This window comes from Myiozetetes cayanensis, unplaced genomic scaffold, assembly GCF_022539395.1.
Source record: "Myiozetetes cayanensis isolate MyiCay16 unplaced genomic scaffold, myiCay2020 scf5-8, whole genome shotgun sequence".
Classification (NCBI taxonomy): domain Eukaryota; kingdom Metazoa; phylum Chordata; class Aves; order Passeriformes; family Tyrannidae; genus Myiozetetes; species Myiozetetes cayanensis.
In genome coordinates this window covers 44,730,816-44,754,595 of record NW_026087742.1, presented here as the reverse complement: position 1 = coordinate 44,754,595, position 23,780 = coordinate 44,730,816, and the positions used below count along the sequence as shown (strand labels likewise).

The following is a 23,780-nucleotide window of genomic DNA, read 5'->3' as shown; positions in this document are numbered from 1 at the left end:
TTGTTTTTAGTAGTATTCAAAAGCATCCTGCTCTATTGATATTTGACATTTAGAAACACATCAGCTTGACAAAGGAATAAAATAATACATTCCTCCAGTTCTTCTAACTTTTAACTAAGCCATGATCTTAACAGATATTTTGCTTAGAAGCTGCCAATAAAGGTTTGACATGAGGAGTGCAGAGTAAAAATCTGCAGAATGCAGATTCAAACTCAATGCAACCATCTAAAATAAAACAGTTTCATCAAATTACTTAATTTGTGCAATAAATTTTAGAGAAGAACCCTAGAAACTTTGTTTGAATCAAACACTTCACAGGCCAGAGTTTTTTGTGGGTTTCTTTGTTTGCTGGTCTTTTTTTTTTTTCTTTTTTTCTTTTTTTCTTTTTTTTTGGTCATTTGTACTAGGTATTTCAGTGAAATAGGACCCTAGCTATTTCAGTGAATTTTTTAAAGAAAAAATTTACTTCTTTTCTGCTAATGGAGCTATTTGAATAAAACAGAAACTGTCTGGTAAGGGGTGGCTTAACAATGACTAGCACATGTGTCATCAACAAATGGTAGGTTTACTCTCCAACTTCTTGAAAAGGCATTAGTAAGCACGGACAGAGTAAGATGCTGGCAGTGACTACAGAAAAATGCGATCTGTGACTTTTGACTGCTGAGAAATATATACAACGTAATGGTTAAAGCATCTGTTATTAACACTTAAGGAATTGATTTAAGAATGAAGGCGAGTGCTTGCTGTGTCATGGAACATTTTGCTTTCATGTTTGGTGTGCACTGTCTCAAATCTAGATGTAGTTGTTGAGTCACTGCTACTTGCTGCCAGCACTGCAGAACGCTACTTGCTGTGCTGGAAGCCGCTCTGTTGCAGCGGGTTTCCTCTGGCACTACTGACCAAGGCATGTTTGTTTCTTATCACCCCACACCCCTTTTTGCAGGCTCCATTCCATCTTTCTAAGCACACCGACATGGAAGGAAGGGACTTGCATCCATTTTTTCTACCACTGCAGGCTTATTTTAAACAATTGGAAAGATGAAGTGACCCTGCAACACAGAATTTTCTGTTTTTAAGGAAATGTCACTATGAAAATGGCTTTTATTTCATTTTATAAAAGTACTCTAATACTGCAGAGACTCTTACAGTTTGTTTTTTTTATTCCATGCCCTTACTTTACAAGTTATATGACTTCATTCTGAATCAAACAGAACTTTTGTTTACAGCCTCAGGAGAATTTTCCATATATATTTTTAAATATAAATGCTGTTCTGCTTGGAAAAGTGGGTATAAAAATGTTACTATAGGAATTTCCATATATCATTAAAAGGTTATCAAATCAGTCCCAATCTTTATGTATTTAAAAGTTGGGAATTTTTTTCTAATTTCCATGCCTTCAAAATTCCTAATTGATAAGGTCAAATGAATTTTTTTTTTAGCTTTGCCACACAAATCATTATTTGCATACTTTGCATAAATCATTGTATGCATAGCAAATCTGTTATATGCATAACAAATACCTCTAAACTGCACTAAGATTACTCAGCTTCCATGTTTTCCAAATGGATAAGTGAGATTAAAAAAAAAAAAAACAACACATTGGTTTTGGTTTGGTTTGGTTTGATTTTTATGTTTGTTTTTATTGCAAGAATCTGCAAACTGGAACACGTACTCTTTTTTTGGTCAAACAGAATAACTTTTATATAGTCACCTTTCTAGTTTATTTTTATTTAGATATCAGGAAAAAAATAAGGTTTATAAAGATCGCTGTCGTAAGCTGAAAAAAGACAGACTTTGGTAATAGATAACAGGATATGTATAAATCACTCTGTAATAAGAAAGAGATCTATATCCTACTTTTCTTGACAGATGAATGGCCAGGATGATACTGATAGAAATCAACATTGTAATTAAGTATTGGCTTTAAATTCCAGTTAAGTTTCTGCAAACAGGTTTCTACTGGAACTGTACCTGGAATACTTCTACTCTCTTTTTTTGGTAGACTTTGAGAAGAGCTCATTTGCCCCCATTCTTTGGATCTGGTATCAGTATTGGTGTTTGCTTTCCTTATCTTTGTTACTGAAATCAACAAATGCTTTTGTTAGGAGACAATTCCATGAAATTGGTAATTTGAAATTCTGTCATCACTGAAACCAGTAGGAGTCTTGCTATCATCAACAGCAACATCTAGACAATAAATAAAATGGGATAGGACACCAGGGAAGGGACCAGAATTCTAAGGGTAAGGGGCATAGTGCATCTATAGGGACACAGCATGTCTAAAAGTCTTAACAATCTTTAGCCCTAAACCAAAATGTCCTTGTCTGTTCTGCTTGTGGAGAGTTGTCCCTGGTTTATGAGCCTTGCCTGACCATTTTCCTTAAGACTGATAGTGGTTACAGGTCAAAAGTGTGCCAAGGAGCATGACAACAATTAAACAGTGTAGATGGTCAAAGGGCAACTTCGGAACACATGTCCTAGTCATTCTTATTTTTTTAATACAGTGGTATTAAGAGGAGGAACATCTTGCTTCCATCTGGATGGACAGAAAAAATTACAGACCAAAGACAGAAATTAAAAAGTAAAAACAGAATAAAAAATATGCAATAAAGGAGAGACAAATGAAATACGTCTCACAGTAAATGGAAATGGGCATTCAATCCTGACAGTGTGAAACAGTCTCCCTTGTAACAAGGGGTCAGATTTATGAGCAGAACAGGTGTGGCTATTTTCCAATAGCTTGGGAGTACAACACCTTTGCCCAGAACCTTAAACCTCCAGTTCTGTATCACCAGTTCTTTTCAACCCTTTCCCCTCTACTGCAGAGATCACATCTTAGTTAGAATCTGCGGTACACAGATTTTTTCCTCCAGTATTAATACACAGATATTTTTCCTCCAGTATTAGTGTTAAGTCATCATAGGACATAATTTGTGAGTATTGTCTTATCATGTGATATAACATAGATTGGATAGCTTCAACCTCTCACTGATAGCAGGATTATCTGTGCCCATGAATGTGTCCCACCATTTGAGAAGTTTCTCATAGAGAGGTGGCTGTCAGTTGAGATAGCTCTGTTTCCCTCCTGGGTCCCATTCAAACCGTAGTTCATGCTTCATTAAATGATAAATCGCTCCTGCGATCCCATGCAGAGAAGAGGCCAGTGTGCCTTGGTGTTTCACAACTGGTCTGGAGACTATTTTAGTAGCTGATAGGGATGGAACTGCATTTGGTTTCAACTCCTTCCATCTTGCCCAGTCATCCACGTCTGTGCAACACCCTTCTGCAGGTATCAAGACATAAAAAGATAAACATTAAGAGATTAGAAGGCAGCCTTCTCATTCCTTTGGTATGAAAAATTCTGTGATAACAAACTGAAGGGGATGTAACAAAATGGAAACTTAAAACCATGAAATGATAGAAAAATGAACAAAGTCCTAAACAAAAGCAAAAATTTAAAACCCTCTTGTTTGTGTTAAATAGTTTTTGTGTTATTTCTGGTGAAAGCAGGATCAGGCCCACAAAATTTCTAACATTTTCATATAATACTGTAGAATTCGATATGCAAATATTGCTGATCAATGAAATCAGATGTTGCAGCATTGGAAGAACTGTAGACTTAGATAGTGTATTGGATCCTGATCCACCTGTCTTTTGTGGTTTTTTTAAGCTTCCTTCATTTTTTTTCTTAGCTTGATACACTTTCTGAAAACATGTTCATTCTGTCTTTCCCCCCTTCCACAGAAATTTTGCTACTTTTGGCTGCCAAGCAGCAGTTTTAACTCACTGTCACTTAGTAAAGTCATAAATGTTTTAGTTTAGTTAGGGACTGAAATTGAGGACCTGTTGGAATGAAATGGAACTGCTGGCTGTAGGTCTGTAGTCCATTTTTTTGCTCAAAGCAGGAGGATCACAAATATTATTTCAGGTCAGTCACGGCTAAGCCTTCAAGTATCCCATTGAAGAGTGCTTCTAGACAACTCATGCCAGTCCTGAGCTCCTCTTTAAGTGGCAGGATTTTTTCTGCTCTTTGTGAACCTCCCAAGCTACAGTTTGTTGCCATTGCCCTTTGTTAGTCTTGAGGTACTAAGAAGAATTTAGTTCCACTGCCTTTGTAACTGCCCTTCAGGCATATGAAGGATGTTACCATATGGTATTTTATTCTTCTCACTGGACTAAACCAGCCCAGCTTCCCCCATATCCTCCTTGTAGGTCACATGCTGGCCCCCTGACCATGTTAGTAGTCCTCTGTCTGGATTCTGGAACTGAGTAAGCCCAAACCACCACATTCTGGTCACAATATCCAAGATCCAGCCTCATCAGCACTAAGCAGAGGCTCACTTTCCTTGATCTGCAGGTCATTCTTCCAGAGGCAGCATACTGTTGCCTCGCACTCAGCCTGGTATCCCCCAGCTCCTTTGAAGCAGGGCTGCTGTTCAGCCCATCACTGATGCACAACCCATGATCTCAACCATGGAATTTTGTACACAGTGAACCGTGGTGTTTCTGCTGCCCCACTCTACAAGTTTCCCAAAGTGCTCCCTTAACTCATTGGGTTCACAGGCAGACTTAGGCTCAGTTTTTAGGAATGAGAGTTCGGTCCTTAAATCTTGAATGATATGACTTACCATACGCCCTGTGAGATTAGGGCAGGGCGTATGTCCTGTGACAGGCTCTCCGACAGAGAGCAGAAAAAGTATGTTTACTTCGGCGTTTTGCCTCCTTGATGAGGGTTATCAGCTGTAAATTCTTGTGCTCCATGCAGTGGTGCCAGAAAGCTGGGAATTACGTGAAACACCATCGTGCTTCCCTTCCGAAAGAGGGATGCGACTGCAGCAGCGCCCCATGCAAAACTGCAGCCTTTCATAGAATCATAGAATCACAGAATGAGACGGGTTGGAAAGGACCTCTGAGATCATCGAGTCCAACCCTCGAGCTTTTGTCGCCCGAGGGCCCTGGGGCGCACCGTGCCGCGGGGAGCTTCCCGCAGCGCCGCCGAGCCGGGAAACCCCTCCTGCAGGGCCTTCCGCACCTCCGCACCCACCCCCGGGGCTCTCGGGGCGGCACTTCCACCCGCTCCCGCCTCCCTCCACCCGCCTCCTCCGCGGCGCGGAGCTCCGGGCGGGTCCGTCCCTGCCTGTCGCCGCCGTGCGGGCCCCACCCCTTCCCCGTGCGGGGAGCGGCGGCGGGTAACGGTCCTTTGTGTGCGGCGGTGGCGGGATGTGAGTGCGGGATGTGAGTGCGGGCCGGGCCGGGCCGGGCGGGGAGGCTGTGGGAGCCGCTCCGCTGCTCCCTCCCGGAGCGCGGGGCGGGCACTCGCCAGCCCATCCCTGCACCCCGCGAGCTCCGGCGCCCGTCTCGGGCCTCCGGGGTACCCGAAGGGAAGGCAGGCGGGCGGGCGGCGCCAGGGGCCCCTTTCTCAGCTGGTGTGTGTCGTGTTGCCGCAGGCTGGCCCGGGTGACCATCCTCCATGACTGCCTGGGCTGCAGGACCTTCGAGCTGCCGCCGTCCGCGGCCGTGGGGGACGTGAAGCGGAGGATCGACGCGGAGGCCGGGCTGCCGCCCGCCGAGCAGCGGCTGTGGCACCGCGGCAGAGAGGTGAGCGCGGGGCGCGGCGGGGGCGGGCGGCACCAGCTCCGCGGCTGCGGCGCCTCTCGCACCGCCGTGCTGCGGGAAGTGCCCGCCCGGCTGCTGCCGGTGCCGTGCCGGGGCCTCTGGTGCGTGGGCAGAGCAGCCTGTGCGGGTCTCTTCGCGGGAAGCAAGGATGTCGACTGAAGAAGCGGCCGACCCTCTCACCGCTCTTGATGGTGCCGGCTTGCTTTTATGTCTTTTGTTTTTGTTTGTTTGTTTGTTTGTTGTTTTGTTGTTTGTTTTTGTTTTTTTCCTCTCTGACATTATCCACGTGTTTTATCCTAATTTCTTTGGGGGAAAGGAGCTGCTGTTAGGGAGAGCAGAAATTTCACCTGAGAGCGTGCTGATGTGCTTGTTCTGCTTTCCTGTCAGTGGGGCCAGTTTCAAGAGCAGAGCTGACATCACCGTGAGAGGAAACTGGCAAGTTAAATGTTGTGGTCTGGGTACAGGAAGGAGAGTCGAATGAATGAAGGAATGAACGGCCTTGTTCTGTTGAAGGCATCAGCCTGGTGTCAGTGTTTCAGTACTACTTCTAGCCATGCACTTGGGAAGTGGGAACTTGGAGATTTCAGTGGGATGGGATGAGTAGAGGCAAGAAAGGGAGATAGAGAAGGTTGGAAATTACTGCCAAATAGGGTAAGGAGACTTGCAGATTCATAAAGAAGAGAGGGTGGCCTTTCAGTATATAAAGGGCGCTTATAAGAAAGATGGAGAGAGGCTTTATACCAAAACCTGTAGTGACAGGACAGGGGGCAATGGTTTTCAATTGGAAGAGGGTAGGTTTAGATGGAGCATGAGGAAGAAATTTTGTAGGATTAGGGTGATGAAACACTGAATCAGGCTGCCTGGAGAAGCTGTGGATGCCTCATAATTGGAAATGTTCAAGATCAGGTTGGATGGAGCTTTGAGAGATCTGATATAGTTCCTGGTGGTGGGGGGTTGCAGTACTGGACTACATGATCTTCAAGGGTCCTGTTTCAACCTGAACCATTCTATGATACAAGGAAGGATAGAGGTGTTAGTTGTATTGCTCAGGAAGCTTTTAAGAACCTACATGGGGAACACAAGTAGTCTTTGAGGGCTCAGGTTTGAAATAAACTGCCTGTGTAGTTTATCTTTTGTTTTCTTGCCTGGTTTTGTTTGTCCTTGATTTTGTTCTCTCCAGACCTTCCTGTTTTTGGAGGAAGAACTCTGTATCAATTTCTAAAATTTGTCTGGAAGTGAAGATCTGACTGGCACAGAAAACTTATCTTTTACAGGGAACAGTCAGTAAGCAGACTGTAATAGCTATTCTGATTTTTTAAAAAATAATAAACTAGAATATATATGGGAATATGTGGTCTGTACAGTAGCAAATTCAAAAATCCTGTGTAAACTTTTTGACTCCTGTTTATTGGGATCAAATTATTTTTTAAACTTCTGAGTAGTAGAATAATCATCAGTAAATCTTTTTTTTGCATTGAAACTACTATGTGCAATTTGCAGATATTAAGTAAAATCCAGTATCTCTTTCTCTCATAGTTCCTTGCAGTATTAAACTATTAATTTTAATCTGTCCAATGTCCTAGTGTCTGCTGGTAATTTGGTACAAAAATTGTTCCCAAGAAGATTTTGTTACTCTATCCCTTTAATGCTTGGTGGTGGGTTACAGCATTCTGTGGGATTGTTTTTTATTTTAATGAGTCCTGAGTAGCTTGTATACCCAGTGTCAGCTATTTTATGTCTTGAGACAAGATTAGCACAAGTACAACATTTCTATAGAAACTTACAATAAACACACTGTTGTTGTAACCACTATTTAAAATCTGTGTAAATAAAAAAGAATAAAATTTCTTTTCTTGGTAGTCTTGTTAAATAATGATTACATACTGTGCACTAGGACTGTCTTCTGCTTATTAAATACATTTGGATTGTAAGCATCTACATCTGTGTAAACACCAACTGCTTTCTAGTTGTTTGCTTTTACCCATCGAAGTGAGGTGGTAGTCCTGAACTTTGCTATAAACTGAAACTAATATAATATAATTTCACATAATAAAATTTTTAATATAGTTTGTTATAAATGGAAACCAATAAGAATTGGTTCAATTTCTAATTTGCACAGTACAGCTTCTAATTGTGCATTTGTTGTTGTGGCATGCAGGGTCACATATGTCATATACAACTATTTTAGCAACACTTTGTATATGACTGGTACATACATGATACAAAACTAGAATTGCAACAAAACCATTATGTGCTATGATTACTAAGTAGTTTCCCCAGTGGCTGCTAAGGAATGTGTTGCTTAGTTTGCCTCAATTTCTTTGTGATGTTTCTGGTGAGTCTGTTTTGACGCTGGATGAGGTGACTTTCAGTGGTCCCTTCAAACCTTAACCATTCTGTGATAGGTCTGCACGTAGAGGTAATGGGGACATGGGGATGTCGAATTCTTCATGGGTGTTTCTGTGACATACTTTTGTCTCTAGACATCGTGTATTGCCAGGTGCTTTGAGCTGATACTGCTTAGTTTAAAACCCCTATGAAATTGCATAACCATATGTACTTCTGAAGTACCCAAACTATGTACTTCCTGTATCTGTTTATTTTCTTTATGGGCATGCACCTTAGAACAATAACTGCTTTAGTTATATGCTTCCAGAACTTCCCAGAACACAAAACTTTTCAAATGTAGAAACAGGAGGTGATGGCTTGCTCTTAGTATACTTCTGTAGGCATTTTTTCCCACTTAATTTGTTTTGGTCCTGTTACTAACAAACTGAAACTTCTGGTCAAGTTATGTCTTAATTTTTATTTCAGTTGTCTGATGGTATCAAGATTGTGGATCTTCAGAAGTCTCAAAATCAAATTTTTCTGAAGCTTCAGTCAAAAGGGTTGAAAGGAGGAGGTATGGAAAATATTTGTGTTTATAAACTGAAAGCTCAAAGCATTTTCTAACGCAATATGGAATTAATGGAAGTTTTTGTCTCCTTTAAATGGGAAGAGATTATTTTTCTGCTCCAAGAAAATTAAGCTTCTCTTTATAAGTGCATCAGTGTTTAATTTTTTTCTTTGTAATGTGTAGAATTTAGATAATTGCCATCCTTTGGAATCAATCAGATTTGCCTTTCAGTAGTGTACCAGCTGCCTTATATAACATAAACTGAATACTTGAAAGCAAAAGAGGTACTGAAAGTATATCTTTTCATTAACCACCATGTAAAAAAGCTCTTGATTTCTTCTGTAGTTTTAATTTTTTTCTTTTTGATTATATATTTTTCTTTTGATTCTGCATGTTTAGTTACACTTTTTTAAAAAACCTTGCTGGTGTATCTGTTTGTATGGTATCTTGTTACCTGATTATCTTCAGAAATCCTCTAATTAAAATCTGTCATGATTATTTAACTTGATTACTAGCATTACTATTCTTTTAACAATAACTTTATTGTAAGGCAATGCATTAAATGCTAATGGGATGGTAGGATGAAGAAGGAAACCCTTCTTTTCATGCAGGTATTTTACTTTGTGTCAGAAAATGTTGTATTTCTTAGCCTGTACAAGCCATGAATGTACTGGATTATGGTTTTCTAGTAGCAGAGGGAAGTTTGTATATTACCCAGAAGTTCATGTTTACATTCTTTGAGAAACTGAAGTGATTAGAAAACACCTATGACAATGGACTTCATGGTTCTATGACATCAAACATTTTTCTTTCTGTCATTCTCAACTGTTTGCTCTGAAAATGTTTTGCTGTGTGTAGGCTGTGATAGACTAAGAGTTTTATTTTCTGCTCAGAGCTGTTTTTTGCCATGCAAATATATGGAGAATATAGTTCAGTAGCCCTAAGAAATTTTTCATGGGAAAGAAAAATTGTTGCTGTTTTTTATGCCTATGAATGGAGTATTTGGCTGTGAGATTTTCTAAGTGGATAAGCAGTCTATGTCTAGATAAAGTGCTTAACTTTTTCTGGTCCTCAATTCTAATCTAAGTCAATTTAAGAGATCTGGAGGCTTTAGTATCAACCTTTTGTGTTTATTTTGGAGTCTTTCAGTTCAGAGATTTTTTCCTACAGCAGATGAATCAAGAAAGGCCCTAAATTTCTAACTTGGAAGTGCATGGTCAGTAGGGCCAAGTATCACGGGTGGGGTTCGGCCCCGTGATCGACCCTAGCGCACATCTTGCATAGGAAACGAGTCCCCAGATAGGTGACTCACAAAATGGCTCTTTATTAAAACAAGGTTTCAGTTTATATAGAGGGTACATAGAAGGGTCTCGAACAAGGGTGGGATTCTTGCCAGGGGCACGAATCCTGAGGGTCAGAGATAAGGGAAAATGTAGGGATTGGCTGCAGGGATATGTCCAGCCATATAGGGAGATTTGGGAGTTAGGGAAGGAGGGGAAGGAATGGTGAGGGGGGCACAGATAGGGGAATTCTGCAGGGGTCTGTGGAAGCGGCGTCTTATCGCTGGATCTCAGGCGCTTCCTGCAGTTGGAGCACCTCTAGATCGATTTCTTCCTCCGAGGTTTCTTCGTAGCCTTTCTGTATCTGTCTCCATTCTTTGTAGGCCTCTGCTGGTCCACTCCCGACAGCCAAGCACACTGGTTGCTGAAGTACTCTGAAGATCACCCATGTCCCCTTTGTGTTCATTCATCACTGTTGACTATCAAATAATACATAATCTTTTCATATGATGACAGAATAATTCATGTTGGAAGGGACATCAGGAGGTCTCTACTCCAGCCTTATGCTCAAAGCAGGATCTTCTCTGAGGTCAGACGGGGTTGCTTGAGAATTGATCTGGTTGAGTTTGGAAAGCCTCAAAGGATGGAGACAGCACAAATTCTCCAGGCTCCTGTTCCAGTGCTTGGCTGTCCTTATGGCAGAGAGAGTTTCTCATTCAAATTTGTGGAACTAGTTTTGTGTTAAATACAACTAGTTCTAATATTCAAGAAAAATCAATTCAGCCTTTGATTGCATGAAGTAAATCATGATCTCTAGCCAGAGTAATTGTTGTAAACATGCATAGAGCAACTCTGCTCTTAGACTCAACAGAGAATGAAGTCTATGTTCAGCCCTATCACTTGAAAATTACTTATCTGTTTGTGTGGTTCCCGTGGTGAAATGTGTTGTTTAAATGCTTCAAGCCTACCCAGCTTAGATTTAGAGAAGTTTCTTGATTTTAGATAATTTCTCCTAGGAAAAGAAACACTTGAACTTTCCTACTGTTTATCAGTTCACCTTATTTTGGAAGTTTGCATATTGCATGGTGCCTTCCATATAATTCTGTATACTGTAAAAATAGCAAAGGTTATAAAATACTTCACGCACTTTCATCTGTGAGTTGCAATTTCTTGCATTTTTTTTTTCAGTTGATGCTATTAAGGTACCTTAAAGAGTGACATAAGAAAATTTTAAAGACAAAATGTTTGATGTTTTTACTTGATGCTTTATCAACAGATAGAACTCTTTATCTGTCCCCTTTTCTCCACACTGCTTTTTTTTTTTCTTGGTGTTTTATTCCAGAATATATAATATGTGTGCGTTTGAATCTGTGTATCATAAACATATATATGCAGGAGGGAGGGAAAGAGAGAGAGAGAGAGAGAATGATTACTTGTTAATAACTTTAAAAAGAAGTATTAGATGGGGCATCATTACATGCTTTCTGTGTGGGGATTGCATCATTACTGTTTGTTTGAAGAAAATGTTTTAGAAGTTTGGTTTAGGGAGCTGCTCTTTAGTCTCAGGCTGGAGTTTGAATTGAAGACTATTGAACCTTTCGTTTTGTGATAGAGTCTTTCTCTTGGAGCAGATGTTCATTCTGCTTGAACTCTTATCCCTCCAGGCAACACCAAAGCTAGCATGAGGCCTATCCCCACAGAGTGTCGGAACAGAAAGTGTACACTAAACCCAAAACGTTCTGTGCCTGTATGTAGCTGTAATATCACTGGAGATAAGAAAGTTAGAGTCACTGCTGCCCTGGAATACTATTGTGTTATTTAAAGTAGTAGTCCTTTAGAAATTGCTACCTTTGAACATCAAGCTACCTTTGAACAAGTTGGTGTTGTGGTATAACTGTTGAAAAGGCTTGGCCCCCAAATTTATTTCATCTAGATATGAAACAGCATGTTGACCATCAGCATCAAGACTGCTATTTTAATTTTTTTAGTAGAAAGATTTATAATGTAGTATTTTCACAGTTGGTTTTGGAAAGGCAAGATTTTACAGCAACAGGCCTGGAGTTAATTTAAAGAAATTATTTTTAAGTTCCCAGTAATTGTTTAGAATTTTTTTTTAATCTGACATTAAGTATATAGTAGCATAATACACTTTTTTTTTTGTTATTTGTTTGTTTTAGGTCGTTTTGGACAAACAACTCCACCGCTTGTTGATTTTCTTAAGGATATATTAAGAAGATACCCAGAGGGAGGACAGATTCTTAAGGTATATAACAAGTGGTATTTTTAGCAGTCATGGCATAATATCATTAGTTTAACGCTTTCCAGCAAGTCTTGACCTTTCTGTATCTCATTACAGTTTAGGAGATACATTTTTCTAGTACAGGAGATACATGTTTTCATTTCTATGGGCAAGGCAAAGTGAGTTATGTGTTTTGTGTGTGGGCTTGTTTTTAGTTTTGGTTTTTTTTAAATGTTTCTGAATTTTCTTGTCACAGATGCCACTGTAATTTATTTTAAAAAAATGAGATAAAATGCAGATGTAATTAAATTGGAGACTTCATGATGTATTTCACATGAGCGAGCTTTCTTACACTGGAAATGACAACATTGATTTAAGCACTAAAAGCTGTGTCAGTAAAAAGAATGGTGAACTGGTAGAGGGGAGTTTACCTTGCTTTACTTTAGACATGGCTGGAGCAACTCTCCTGTGAAGAAGGGGTGAGGGAGGCAGGGTTGTTCAGCCTGGAGAAGAGAAGGCTCTGGAGAGACTTTGTTTTGGTCTTTCAACATACAAAGGACACTCACAAGAGAGACTTTATATCAAGGCCTGTAGTGACAAAGGACAATGGTTTTAAACTGAAAGAGGGTAGTTTTAACTTAATAAGCAAGACAATTTTTAGGATGAGGGTGATGAGGCACTGGATCAGGTTGCCCAGAGAATTTGTGAATGCCCCATCCCTGGAAGTGTTCAAGGCCCGATCTAGTGGGTGGCATCCTTGCCCATGGTGAGGGAGTTGAAACTAGATGGTTTCTTAGGTCCCTTCCAAAAAACAAGCCATTTTGTGATTCATTCTATGATTCTGTTATCTTCAAAGGTCCCTTCCAAACCAAACCATTTTATGATTCTATGGTCTCAAAAAATACAGATCATTCTAAATTCATTAAGTGACTCTATGGGAAGGTCTAGGACCTGTAGAAGATCATTCATGTGTGCTTTATCCTAGCTTCCTATGCTAAAGTCTGAAACTAGCAGTTTGATTTTTTGGCTTTTTTAAGGACATCTGGAGTGATTAGTTCATAGCTGGATGTTAGAACTTCTCATCCAGCATGCTTTATGACATCGGTGGTAGGAACTTTGTTTCCTTAGTGTATGGGAATATTAGGTTCTAACTAATGGGATTTAGTACAGATATATCTATTTATCTGTACGTACATACAAAACACACAAATACGAATGCTGATAGATCATGATAGTTCCTGATGTCTTGTCTTCTTTGCAACCATGGACCTGGAAGCTGATTATGTTTAGTGGGAATGCTGAAGATAAGTATATCTTCAATTTTGGCAGACTGCCTTCTGGATATGGTCTGAGCAGTGCCTGTACATAGGAGGGGTGCTTACATTTTTATTGTTTCCCAGTACTAGTTGCATCTGTAAGATGCATTTGAACTGTGAAGGGTTCAGACCTTCTCAACAATTTAGATCCAGATTTTCATTGCAACATGAAGAAATAAGATAATGTCTTTAGAAATCAGATGGCTAAATCTAGAAGTAGAAATTATCCTAGTTTTGAAATCAGATACTAGATAACAGTGAACTTATTTTACTCTCAACAGTCTGTTTGAATGCAATCTAATCTGAAACATCTGCTACAAGTTGATGCATTTTTTAAGTAAAGGTTCATCTTGCAATCAAGTCTTTTATTTTCTATGCATAACTAAATGAAATTTATGGTTCACAAATGCATTGTATGTGATATATCCACGTAGCTTTTCAATTCAGCTGAAATACTTCCTTATGCCAAGCTTGCATACACATGCATAAACATACACACAAGTGAGTGTTTGTGTGTTTATGTGTCTAGAGCCCTGAAACACTGTGATGATTCAGTGTAAGTTGTGTGAAGCTGTAATCCTGTAGGTATTTATAATCATGCTTATGTGTCTGCTATTGATGAAAATAGGACTGGATAGGCATATTTTATTAATAGTCGTGTTTACAGAAATAGTTTACTGGCATTTCAGTTTTCCATAGCTGTCACCCATATTAATACTATTTAACAAATACTCAATCTTAATATAAACCTCTTTCCAGTCTGTGGGTTTCATTTGACAGGTGAGCTGCTCTGTTGGCTCATGACTTAAGAGAGTTACTGCTCAGAACTGTTTTGCAGCCCTTTGCTGGAAGGGTTTTAGAAGCACTGTGGCTTTTCAGTGGTTGGTTCATATCGTGAAATGTTAACTTGAATGTAATTCATTTGATATAAAGAAGAGCGCTGTGCATTGCCTTCATATGACTTGTTGCCTTTCTGTTGTTGTGCAGATGTTTGTGTGGGCTTAACAGTAAACTCTGATAAATTAAAAAAAAAAAATCTTTTTCTGTTCTCACAAATGCATTGTTTTGAGACTTGTACAGCTTTGATTCAGGATAATATGGTAGTAATGGTTTAGTAGCTTCTCAATTTTGTAGCTGCTTCTGTGTAGTATTTGAGCTCCAAATTCAAATCACATTTAGAGTATTTGAATATTTGTTTTATGATGAAGCCTACTGTTGTTCAGATAAACTGAATAAAATTATTTTGGTTGAAAAGCATAAAAACAATTACACTTGAGGTAATAGCTTTTATTTTCTACTGTTTAAGTTTGAAAGCCATTGCTATAATAAGTACAGCATTACTGCATCATACTTTGGTTTTTTTTGGTTTTTTTTTTTTTTCCACCTCAGGAACTGATACAGAATGCAGAAGATGCTGGTGCCACAGAGGTTAGGTTTTTATATGATGAAACTCAGTATGGAACAGAAACTTTGTGGTCAAAGGACATGGCACAATATCAGGGTAAAAATAATTTTTATACAATTTGGCCATTATTCTTCAATATGCATGTAAGCTGGGGTCACCTGCCCGGGCTATGTCCTCTCTCAGCTCCTTATGCACCCCCAGCCTGCTTGCTGTTTGGGTCTCATGAGAAGCAGAAAGGGCTTTGGCTCAGTATAAGCCTTGCTCAGTGTTAACTAAAACAGCCCTGTGCTATCAATGCTGTTTCCAGCACAATAGCCTCTAGCTACTGTGAAGAATATTAATTCTATCCCAGCCCAAACCAGCACACCAGTTCTTAATGTAAAGATGACCCTAGCCTCACAGTTCATCATTGTCCAGGCAGATCTGCTTTCTTCCCCATCTGCTTTCTTCCCTATCTTCTTCCCTCGCCCCTATACCATTCTTTCCTCCATGTTACCTGTATACTGCAAATTCAATTTCTTGTAACTTTAAGGTTTTTATATTCTCTTATATACCTTTTTGTGGTAATCGTCAGTTATGTATTTAACAAACAAATTAGTTTGCATAATCATCCCAAAGGACTTTCAGTCATGATTTGAAGATTTCCGTGATGGATAATCCACTGCTACTTGCTTCTGGCTTTTTTTTCAGTTATTGATCAACCTTATTATGTCTTCTAATAAGAATTTGTCTGTCTTACTTTCTAGACAGACAGTTATATCTTGCCACGTATTCCCTTCAAGTGGAGGTATTAGTAGACTACAATTAGTACATGTTTCAGACATCTTTTTGATAAGACTGAACAGACTGAATTTAAACCTTGTACCACATGATGCTTCTTTCAGAAGTTTTGTTGTTTTCTGCTTTCTGTTCAGTTTTTCAGAATCATTCTTTTAAAATGTGGACACCAGAATTAAATACCACATCAGAATATAAATCTAAGTACCATATACAGAGGTATATCCATCTCCTTGGTTTTGCTTTTGCTGCTACTCTATACCTCCCTTTCATTACTAGGCATAATTCGGTGTCAGCTTAAGTCATAACTTCCCCAATTAATTTCCACATGCATACTTCAAAAAAATGCTTCCTCAGTTCTCTGAATTCATTTCCTAGAAATTTTAAACAGTAAATAGTTTTATTCTGTCATCTCTTTAACACTTGCCTATTTATTAAAGGGCCAGCATTTTATGCGTACAATGATGCAATTTTCACCCCTGAGGACTGGCATGGTATACAGGAAATAGCAAGAAGCAGAAAGAAAGATGATCCCCTCAAAGTTGGAAGATTTGGAATTGGCTTTAATTCAGTTTATCATATAACAGGTACTCTCAGTAATTATTTTAAAATGAAAATGTTCAAGTTTTAAATAGTTTAATTACCTTAGATATTCATCAAACATTTAATATTATCTCTATAGTGCATTTTAAAATTAGATCACTGACTAAATTCTCTTAAGAAGCATTCTTATTTTTTTTAAATCCTGTAAGGTATCGTTTTGATTTTGAAGGTTTCTGGAGGAGATTCTTTCTTCTAGTAACATCATTATGTACTTAGTCCCTTATATCGAAATGAACATTCCTTTACACTGGTATTTCAGTTATGCACTGCTGCTCATTTCGTAGAGGCCCATAATATGGAGTAGCTGTGTAAGTAGAAGTGTGAAATTTCTGCTTACTAGACTGAAATTTTTTTGTATAATAAGCAGTGGTTTTTATTTAGTGCTAGAAAGGATATTATGTAATAGAGGTATATACACTTTTACACTTGAAAGAGGTAGTACATACTGTTCCACAAGCTGGTAATATTCAGTCTTGAAACCTATTATTCTCCCAAAATGTTTTACTGTTGTACAGAAGCAGCATAAATAAGGCTTGCAATCTACATAGTTATAATAGTACAGGATAAGAGGCAATTTTTTTCTGAAATAACATTTTAAAGTTGCAAAGTGAGTTGGTAAGACACAGGACATTTTTTAACAATATTTTACCTAGCTGAGCATGAATAAAATTAATACATTCAGTGGTTTGATAATTCTGGGAATTTGTGCTTTTAAATGTACAGGATTACTGTTTGCCAGCCTTCAAGATGTGCAAGGTATGAATCCAATAGAATACGTATTTAGTAAACTAATTTGGTTTTCATTTTCCTTGAAAATACTGGAAACATAAAAGTACAGAGTTGAAAGAAATTGTACTTTCTGTTGCTCTCTGTCTGCTAGAGTTCAAATAGTTGAATGAGTATTTATATATTTAATTGCATAATAGGGGTGTGCTTGTTTCTTCCCTGTCAGTAAGCACTGAGTTATGTTATCAGAGTGATAGAATCATGTAGATTGGAAAAGACCTCTAAGACCATTGAGTCCAACTGTAAGCCTAATGGTACCAAGGCTGCGTCTACCCATCTTTTAAATATCTCCAGGGATGGTGACTCCACCACTTCCCTGAGCATTATACTCAGTTCATCACAGTTTCCTAACATTTTTGTCTTGCTCTTTTAAAATCTGTTGCTTAAGACTGTATTTTTAAAGGATGTTGTTTTAGGATTATTAATAATTGTTGATTTTATGTATACAGATGTCCCTAGCATTTTCAGTGGTGACCAGATTGGAATGCTTGATCCCCATCAAACCCTTTTCGGACCTCATGAGTCGGGCCAGTGTTGGAATCTAAAAGAAGATAGCAAGGAAATAAATGAACTTACAGACCAGTTTGCACCGTTCATTGGTGTGTTTGGCAGCACTAAGGAAACCTTTAAGAATGGGAACTTTCCTGGTACCTTTTTTCGTTTCCCACTTCGTCTGCAGCCTTCTCAACTGAGCAGCAATGTTTATGACAAACAGAAGGTTTTGGAGCTGTTTGAATCCTTCAGAGCAGACGCAGACACAGTATTGCTTTTCTTGAAGAGTGTTCAAGATGTTTCATTGCATGTTAGGGAAGCTGATGGAACAGAGAGGCTAGTTTTTAGAGTAACTGCCAGTGAGAACAAGGCCTTGAAGCACGAAAGACCCAATTCTATCAAAATCCTGGGAACTGCAATAAATCAATATTGTAAGAAAGTTCCAAGCAATAGTATAACTTGTGTGACATACCATGTAAATATAGTTGTAGAAGATGAGAGTGTTAAGGACGCACAGAAAACATCTTGGTTAGTATGTAATTGTGTAGGTGGTCGAGGAATGTGTACAGAACTGGATTGTTTAGCTGATGACTTGAAATTTGTTCCTACTATTGGAATAGCCATGTCTTTATCAACTAATGGGGAGGAAAATGGAGCTGTAGCAGACTTTTCAGGAAGAGCATTTTGTTTTTTGCCTTTGCCTCCAGGTGAGGAAAGCAAAACTGGACTCCCTGTTCACGTTAGTGGTTTCTTTGGTCTCACAGACAATAGGAGGAGTATCAAATGGCGAGAGCTGGATCAGTGGAGAGATCCAGCAGCTTTGTGGAATGATCTTCTTGTGGTAAATATAGTGCCAAAGGCATATACAACCCTTATTTTGGAAGCTATCAAACGAATGGAGACAGAGAAGAATTCAGATTTTCCATTGTCAGCTGAAAGAATTTATAGGTTATGGCCTGATGAGAACAAAATCAGGGTGCCCTGGAAACCAATTATAGTACCTCTCTTTAAAGAGCTGCTCCAGCATACAGTTATTTACTCAGTGAGTAATCAGTGGATAAAGGTGGAGCAGGTGCACTTTTCTGAAGTGGATGAGAGTTTGGAGTACTCACAGTCTGTTCTCAACTACCTCCAGAATTCAGGGAAGCAGATTGCCAAGGTACCAGCAAATATTGCTAGTGCAGTGCATCTTACTATTTCTACTGCTAAAGCTGTGAAAAAAGTGACTCCTGCTCTAGTACGGCAAGTGCTAAGGAAATCTGGACACAGTGGACCTGCTGAAGAAAAGCTTCATCTTTTAGAATTTGTGCTTTCTGATGGAGTCTACAGTGAACTGATTGGATTGGAGCTTTTGCCTTTACAGAATGGGAATTTTATTCCTTTTTCCTCATCTGTGTCAGAACAGGATGTAGTTTACATAACCTCAGAGGAATATCCCAGGTATGCTTAATATTTGTAATAGTGTGGGTTTTGGTTTTTTTTAATTTATATGTTAAAACAGCTTCAGACTGTTATTTGCTTATCAGCAAACAAGGTATGAAGCAGCCTGTATTGTAATGAAATAAGGCACAGATAGAACTCAATTTTCTGTATATATGTATATGCTTGTGTGCATAAGTCTCTTTTGAAAAGGTTGACAGCTATTTGCCATTATAACTTTATAAAAAAATTGTGTGATCTAGGCTTTAAGGGAATATGTCAGGATACATTTCAAATTTGCTTTCTTCTGGGAATTATAAATAGGAGATTAGAAACATGGATACTTGGAAGTACGTTAAATAAGGTAATGATAAGAGCTTTTATTAAACCTAAAGCTTGAGATTATTTCAGGCTTTTTTTTTTTTTTTATCACAACACTCTTAATTTCAGTGAAGGGCTGGTTTCAGGAATTAAGCAGATACTATGATGAAAAGAAGAGGGCTTGTCTTTTACATCTGCTCTCCTTTTGTTCCTTCCAGTCCCTCTCCAATTAGTTTTTTTTCTTACCTATTTCCCAGCTGCATTAGTGTTCCAATTAAGTTCTCATTTCATTAGACAAAAAAGTTGCACTGACACTGGGGATGGGATAGCAAAGAGCAGGCTAGCTGGAATAAATGAGCTAGGGGTCACTGGGGAGAAAGCATGACTACTGCTTTTTATTTTTGTACTGGATTATGCAGATATTAAATAGTTAAGTCTGGACCATTCTCCAAGTAGTGTCTAAAGATGTAGTACTTGAAGTCACTCAGACACACCAGAGGCCTTACTGTTCCTCCTTACAAAGTATTACCTATATGTGTGTTCACAACGATCCCTCCTTCTCCTTTACCTCAGAGTTCCACTAATTTCCAAATCCTCAGTTTGAGAGAATGTGACATTTGGTGTGTGTTTTGCTGCTTTTACTGCTCTGTGGACTATTTATTAGGAAGTAGAAGTGGGTTGGAGTGTGCCCAGATAGGTATTATTAAGGTAAAAAGTGCTCCAAGTGAGGTCCTTATGTAAATTGCAGTTTGAATATATATACAGACAGCAAATCTTCAAGAAAAGCAGTTGGATGCAGGCAACTGTGTTGCTTGAGAGCAATTTGATTATTTTCAGGTCTGCTTCTGCCCTTTTCCTGCTATATTCTAAACAGAATCACAAAGTGAGTAAGGTTGGAAGGGACCACAGTGGGTCATATGGTTCAGCCACCCTTCTCAAGCAGGGCCATCCTAGAGCACATTGCACAAGATTGTGTCGAGATGGTTCTTGAATATCTCCAGTGAGGGAGATTCCACAACCGCTCTGGGCAATCTGCTGCAGTGTGTGGTCACCTGCACAGTAAAGAAGTTCTTCCTCATGTTCAGGTGGTACTTCCTGGGCATCAGTTTCTGCCCGTTGCATCTTGTCCTAATGCCTGTATCCTTGGCACCACCAAAAAGAGCCTGGGTCCATCCTCTTGGCATCCTCCCTTCAGATACCTGTATACATTGATGAGGTCCCCTCTCAGTTGTCTCTTCTTAAGGCTGAACAGGCCAAGCTCCATCAGCCTTTCATCTTCAGAGAGATACTTCAGTCCCTTAATCATCTTTATTGCCATCTGCTGGACTTACTTCAGGAGCTCCATAATCTTAAACCCATAATTATAACTCCACAGTCTTTCTTGCTCAGAATAATTCAGATTATTTGTCAGGGGATTAAATCTACTCAGAGCCTGTGATTCTAGTGCCTTTAAAAAAAAAAAATCTCCAGCATCTGTTGTGAGATGATTTATCTTTTGGTGTTCTTTCACTTTGTTACTCCTTTCAGAAGTTAAGCTAGTATAATAATACAGAAAAGATACCCATGATGAGACTAACAATTTGGAGCCCTGCTTCAGACTAGTCATAAAATACTTTTTTTTTTTTTTAACTTAAATGATACCAGTATTTCTTATTCAGTTCATCTTATGTTGGTAGTGGACTTGGTCTGATTAGTAATGTAAAACTGATAAAAAAGCATGTTATACCAGGCATAAATATCCTTGCTAGCTGTGATAAAACAGAAATTTGAAATAGTAATGCTTATTTGCCTCTAATCTTGTGTATATTAACTACCTTTAATTCTAATATTTTAAGTATGATACATTACTTTTGTTTTAAAGCACTTTCAATTTAGGAGATTGGCTCTTTGCTTATTTAAATTTGGAGCCTGCTAAGAAGGTGAAATAAACTCTTATAAATTTCTTTCTGTTAACACTGTGGAAGAACAAGATTCTGTGTTGGTATGTGTCTAATGAACATATCTGCCACCAGAATTAAATTGGATATTTATTTTTGGCTTCAGGAATACCAAACCCCTAAAAAACTATTTATTTTTAAGTGTTAAAGTGATGGAAGAGCAGGATGAGACTGACTCTTGGTGCAATAATTTTAACTATTGACTGCAGATCTTTTGAAATCCACAGATCTGTGTGAAATCCTAGAATTATGTTTAGGTTTTTTTGTATATTTTCAAACAGATTTTTTAAGATATATAGAAGGGTAGGTGCTATTTTAGCTTTTTTGTTGATTGTTGTTGTTGTTGTTGTTAGAATACAAATGGGTGAAAATAGTTTTCTAATCCCAGTTTTTCTATGAAAAGAAAACTTGCTTAGACCTCTTTGGAAAGAAGAGTAGTTGGAAAGATTAGTTTTTTTCTGCTTCTAAATGTATGACTTTTTCATTTGTCAGAAAACACCCAGTGAAAGCCCTATTCTGCATATGTAAGTGATTGTTTTGCATGTTCCTGTTCTACCGTGGTGATTCCCGTGCTGGTCATGTCTATGCAGTGACATAAATAAATGATGCCTTGCTAAAGTATGGGGACCTTTTTTTTTTTTTTTTTTTTTTTTTTTTTTTTTTTTTTTTTTTTTTTTTTCATGATGTGCTAGGTCACTCTTTCCTGGCTTGGAGGGAAGGCTACTCTCTGATGACCTGAAGCCCGAAGTTCTCGCTGCTTTGAAAGAAGCTGCCAAAAGCCGGGGTAAGGTGTCTTTTGTATTCTGTTCTAGTCAAACAGATTTCTAATTATTGAACAGACTAACTCTACCCCCAAGTTTAAAGTAATGTCTCTTTTGAAATTGATTTCCCATGAATAAGTTTGTCATCTAAAAAAAAATGTAAGATACAAGAGACTATATTGTTTGAGTTGGAAATGACACAAATGAAAATTATAAATGAATAAAAGAGCAAAGGAAGAAGAATGAAAATTTACAATAAAATAATAGACACTCATTTAGTAAAGCATGCATTCAAGGATTACTAATTTTATTCAAATAGTGTTCTTCCACTTAGGACAGTCTTAATTCTATTTTGTATTTGTAGTATTTGCCTTTGCAATACCTAAGTGTTTCCTGAGTCTTAATTCATAGTTTATGGTTGTGTCAATGTGCAACTATTGAAATGCTTCCAATCATGATCAAAAGACTTGGTGAACCAGTTTGCTGCATCTGTAGATAAGATACCTCTCTGTTTAACTGCCCACATAGTTAAATTTTTTGGTCATCTATTCTACTCAGTTTGTCTGCATTTACCTTTTCACTCTTGTGATTCATTATGCATTTGATTGGTAAATTTGAAACCTGAGTCTCAGAAGTCCTTTCACGTAAACACAGTTTGCAAATCAAGTTACTCCTCAGCCTACTTTTAAATAGTATTAGTATATGGTGAGCTATTCTTCAGTGTCTAGAAAATGTGCTTTTCAGGAAAAGATTCTTGTTTCTCATGTTTTTTTGTTTTTTGTTTTTTTTTTTTTCATTGCTTGATTCTGGAGAATTATTTTTTAGACTGAAGACATTAGAACTAGACAAAGAATACTATAATTCATTGTCTTAATTTGCTTTTCGTGATATCTTTTATCATGGTCTTCAGTCATTCAGTCTCTATTTCTTCTGTCTGTGTTCTGACCTTTTTTCCCCTTCAATTCTTTATATGTTTTCTGTTTATAATTCTTCTTGTTCAGTTGTAAACCTCCTCCTTTTTCCATGTTTTGATCATTCCTTTGTTATCAAAAATAATACAAAAATAAGGTAATTCTGAGGCAAGACAATAAATTTTTAAAGTATGTCAAAGATTCTGTGAAAAACATTAAAGAGATTGAGAATTACTTGTTGCATAGACTGAAATGTGTAAATATTAAAAAAAATATAAAATGTATAGAAGAGCTGAAATTGCTGCTGGGACTTTCATTGAATATGAAGGACAACAAGTCTGAAAATATTAGAAAGTAAATGCTTTCTTTGAAAATCAGAATTGCTTGTATACATTGTAAACAGAAAAAGCAGAGGTGATAGAAATGAAAAACCCCTGTATGTTATTAAAACAATTCCTTACTGAGTTTTTTTAGGACATTCCTTCCACTTCCAGGCTTGATCTCAGAGTTGCAATGAAGTGTAGCTAGACTTTTCAGTTACTGGGAAGATTTTTGGTCACATTTAAGGTCTTGCTTTTGTCTCTCTTTTACTCTGGCAGATTCTTTGAATGACTTTTTTCTAATGACTTGTTTTTATGCCTGTCATTGATTAGAAAATCATATTTTGTAAATAAATATGACAGTTACTCTTCTAAATTTTCCAGAAGTTCTTAAATACTTTTAGTTAATCCTTTGCAAGATTTTAGTGACCTACTTTTCTCTTCATTCTATGTGCTCCTAAATTATTCTTCATTCTATTATTTTGCATAATTGTGACATACAACTGCACTACCATAGAAGTTGTCTGTTGCAAATAATAAGTATTAGAGGGGTTTTAGGCATGTTTTTTCCAGTATTTTAAGATCACATGTGTAGTTTTTAAAACATTATTTTAAACTTCTGTTCTCAAATAAAGGGTTTAGGTTTAGCTTTTAAGTAGATTCTAATTTTTAATCTCCTAAAATGTGTACTTTATTTTTCG

The 23,780-nt window shown here is 38.0% G+C and overlaps 1 protein-coding gene across 1 annotated transcript in view; it reads left to right on the top strand.

The window, feature by feature from the left end:
- Window positions 1-23,780, top strand: part of SACS (sacsin molecular chaperone) — a 62,259-nt gene that overhangs the window by 22,990 nt on the left and 15,489 nt on the right. Inside the window, exons 3-9 of the mRNA XM_050333167.1 lie at window positions 5,448-5,598; window positions 8,431-8,518; window positions 11,970-12,055; window positions 14,737-14,848; window positions 15,970-16,116; window positions 17,368-18,850; window positions 21,780-21,871. Of these exons, the coding sequence (XP_050189124.1) occupies window positions 5,448-5,598; window positions 8,431-8,518; window positions 11,970-12,055; window positions 14,737-14,848; window positions 15,970-16,116; window positions 17,368-18,850; window positions 21,780-21,871 (2,159 nt within the window). The remainder of the gene's footprint in view (window positions 1-5,447; window positions 5,599-8,430; window positions 8,519-11,969; window positions 12,056-14,736; window positions 14,849-15,969; window positions 16,117-17,367; window positions 18,851-21,779; window positions 21,872-23,780) is intronic.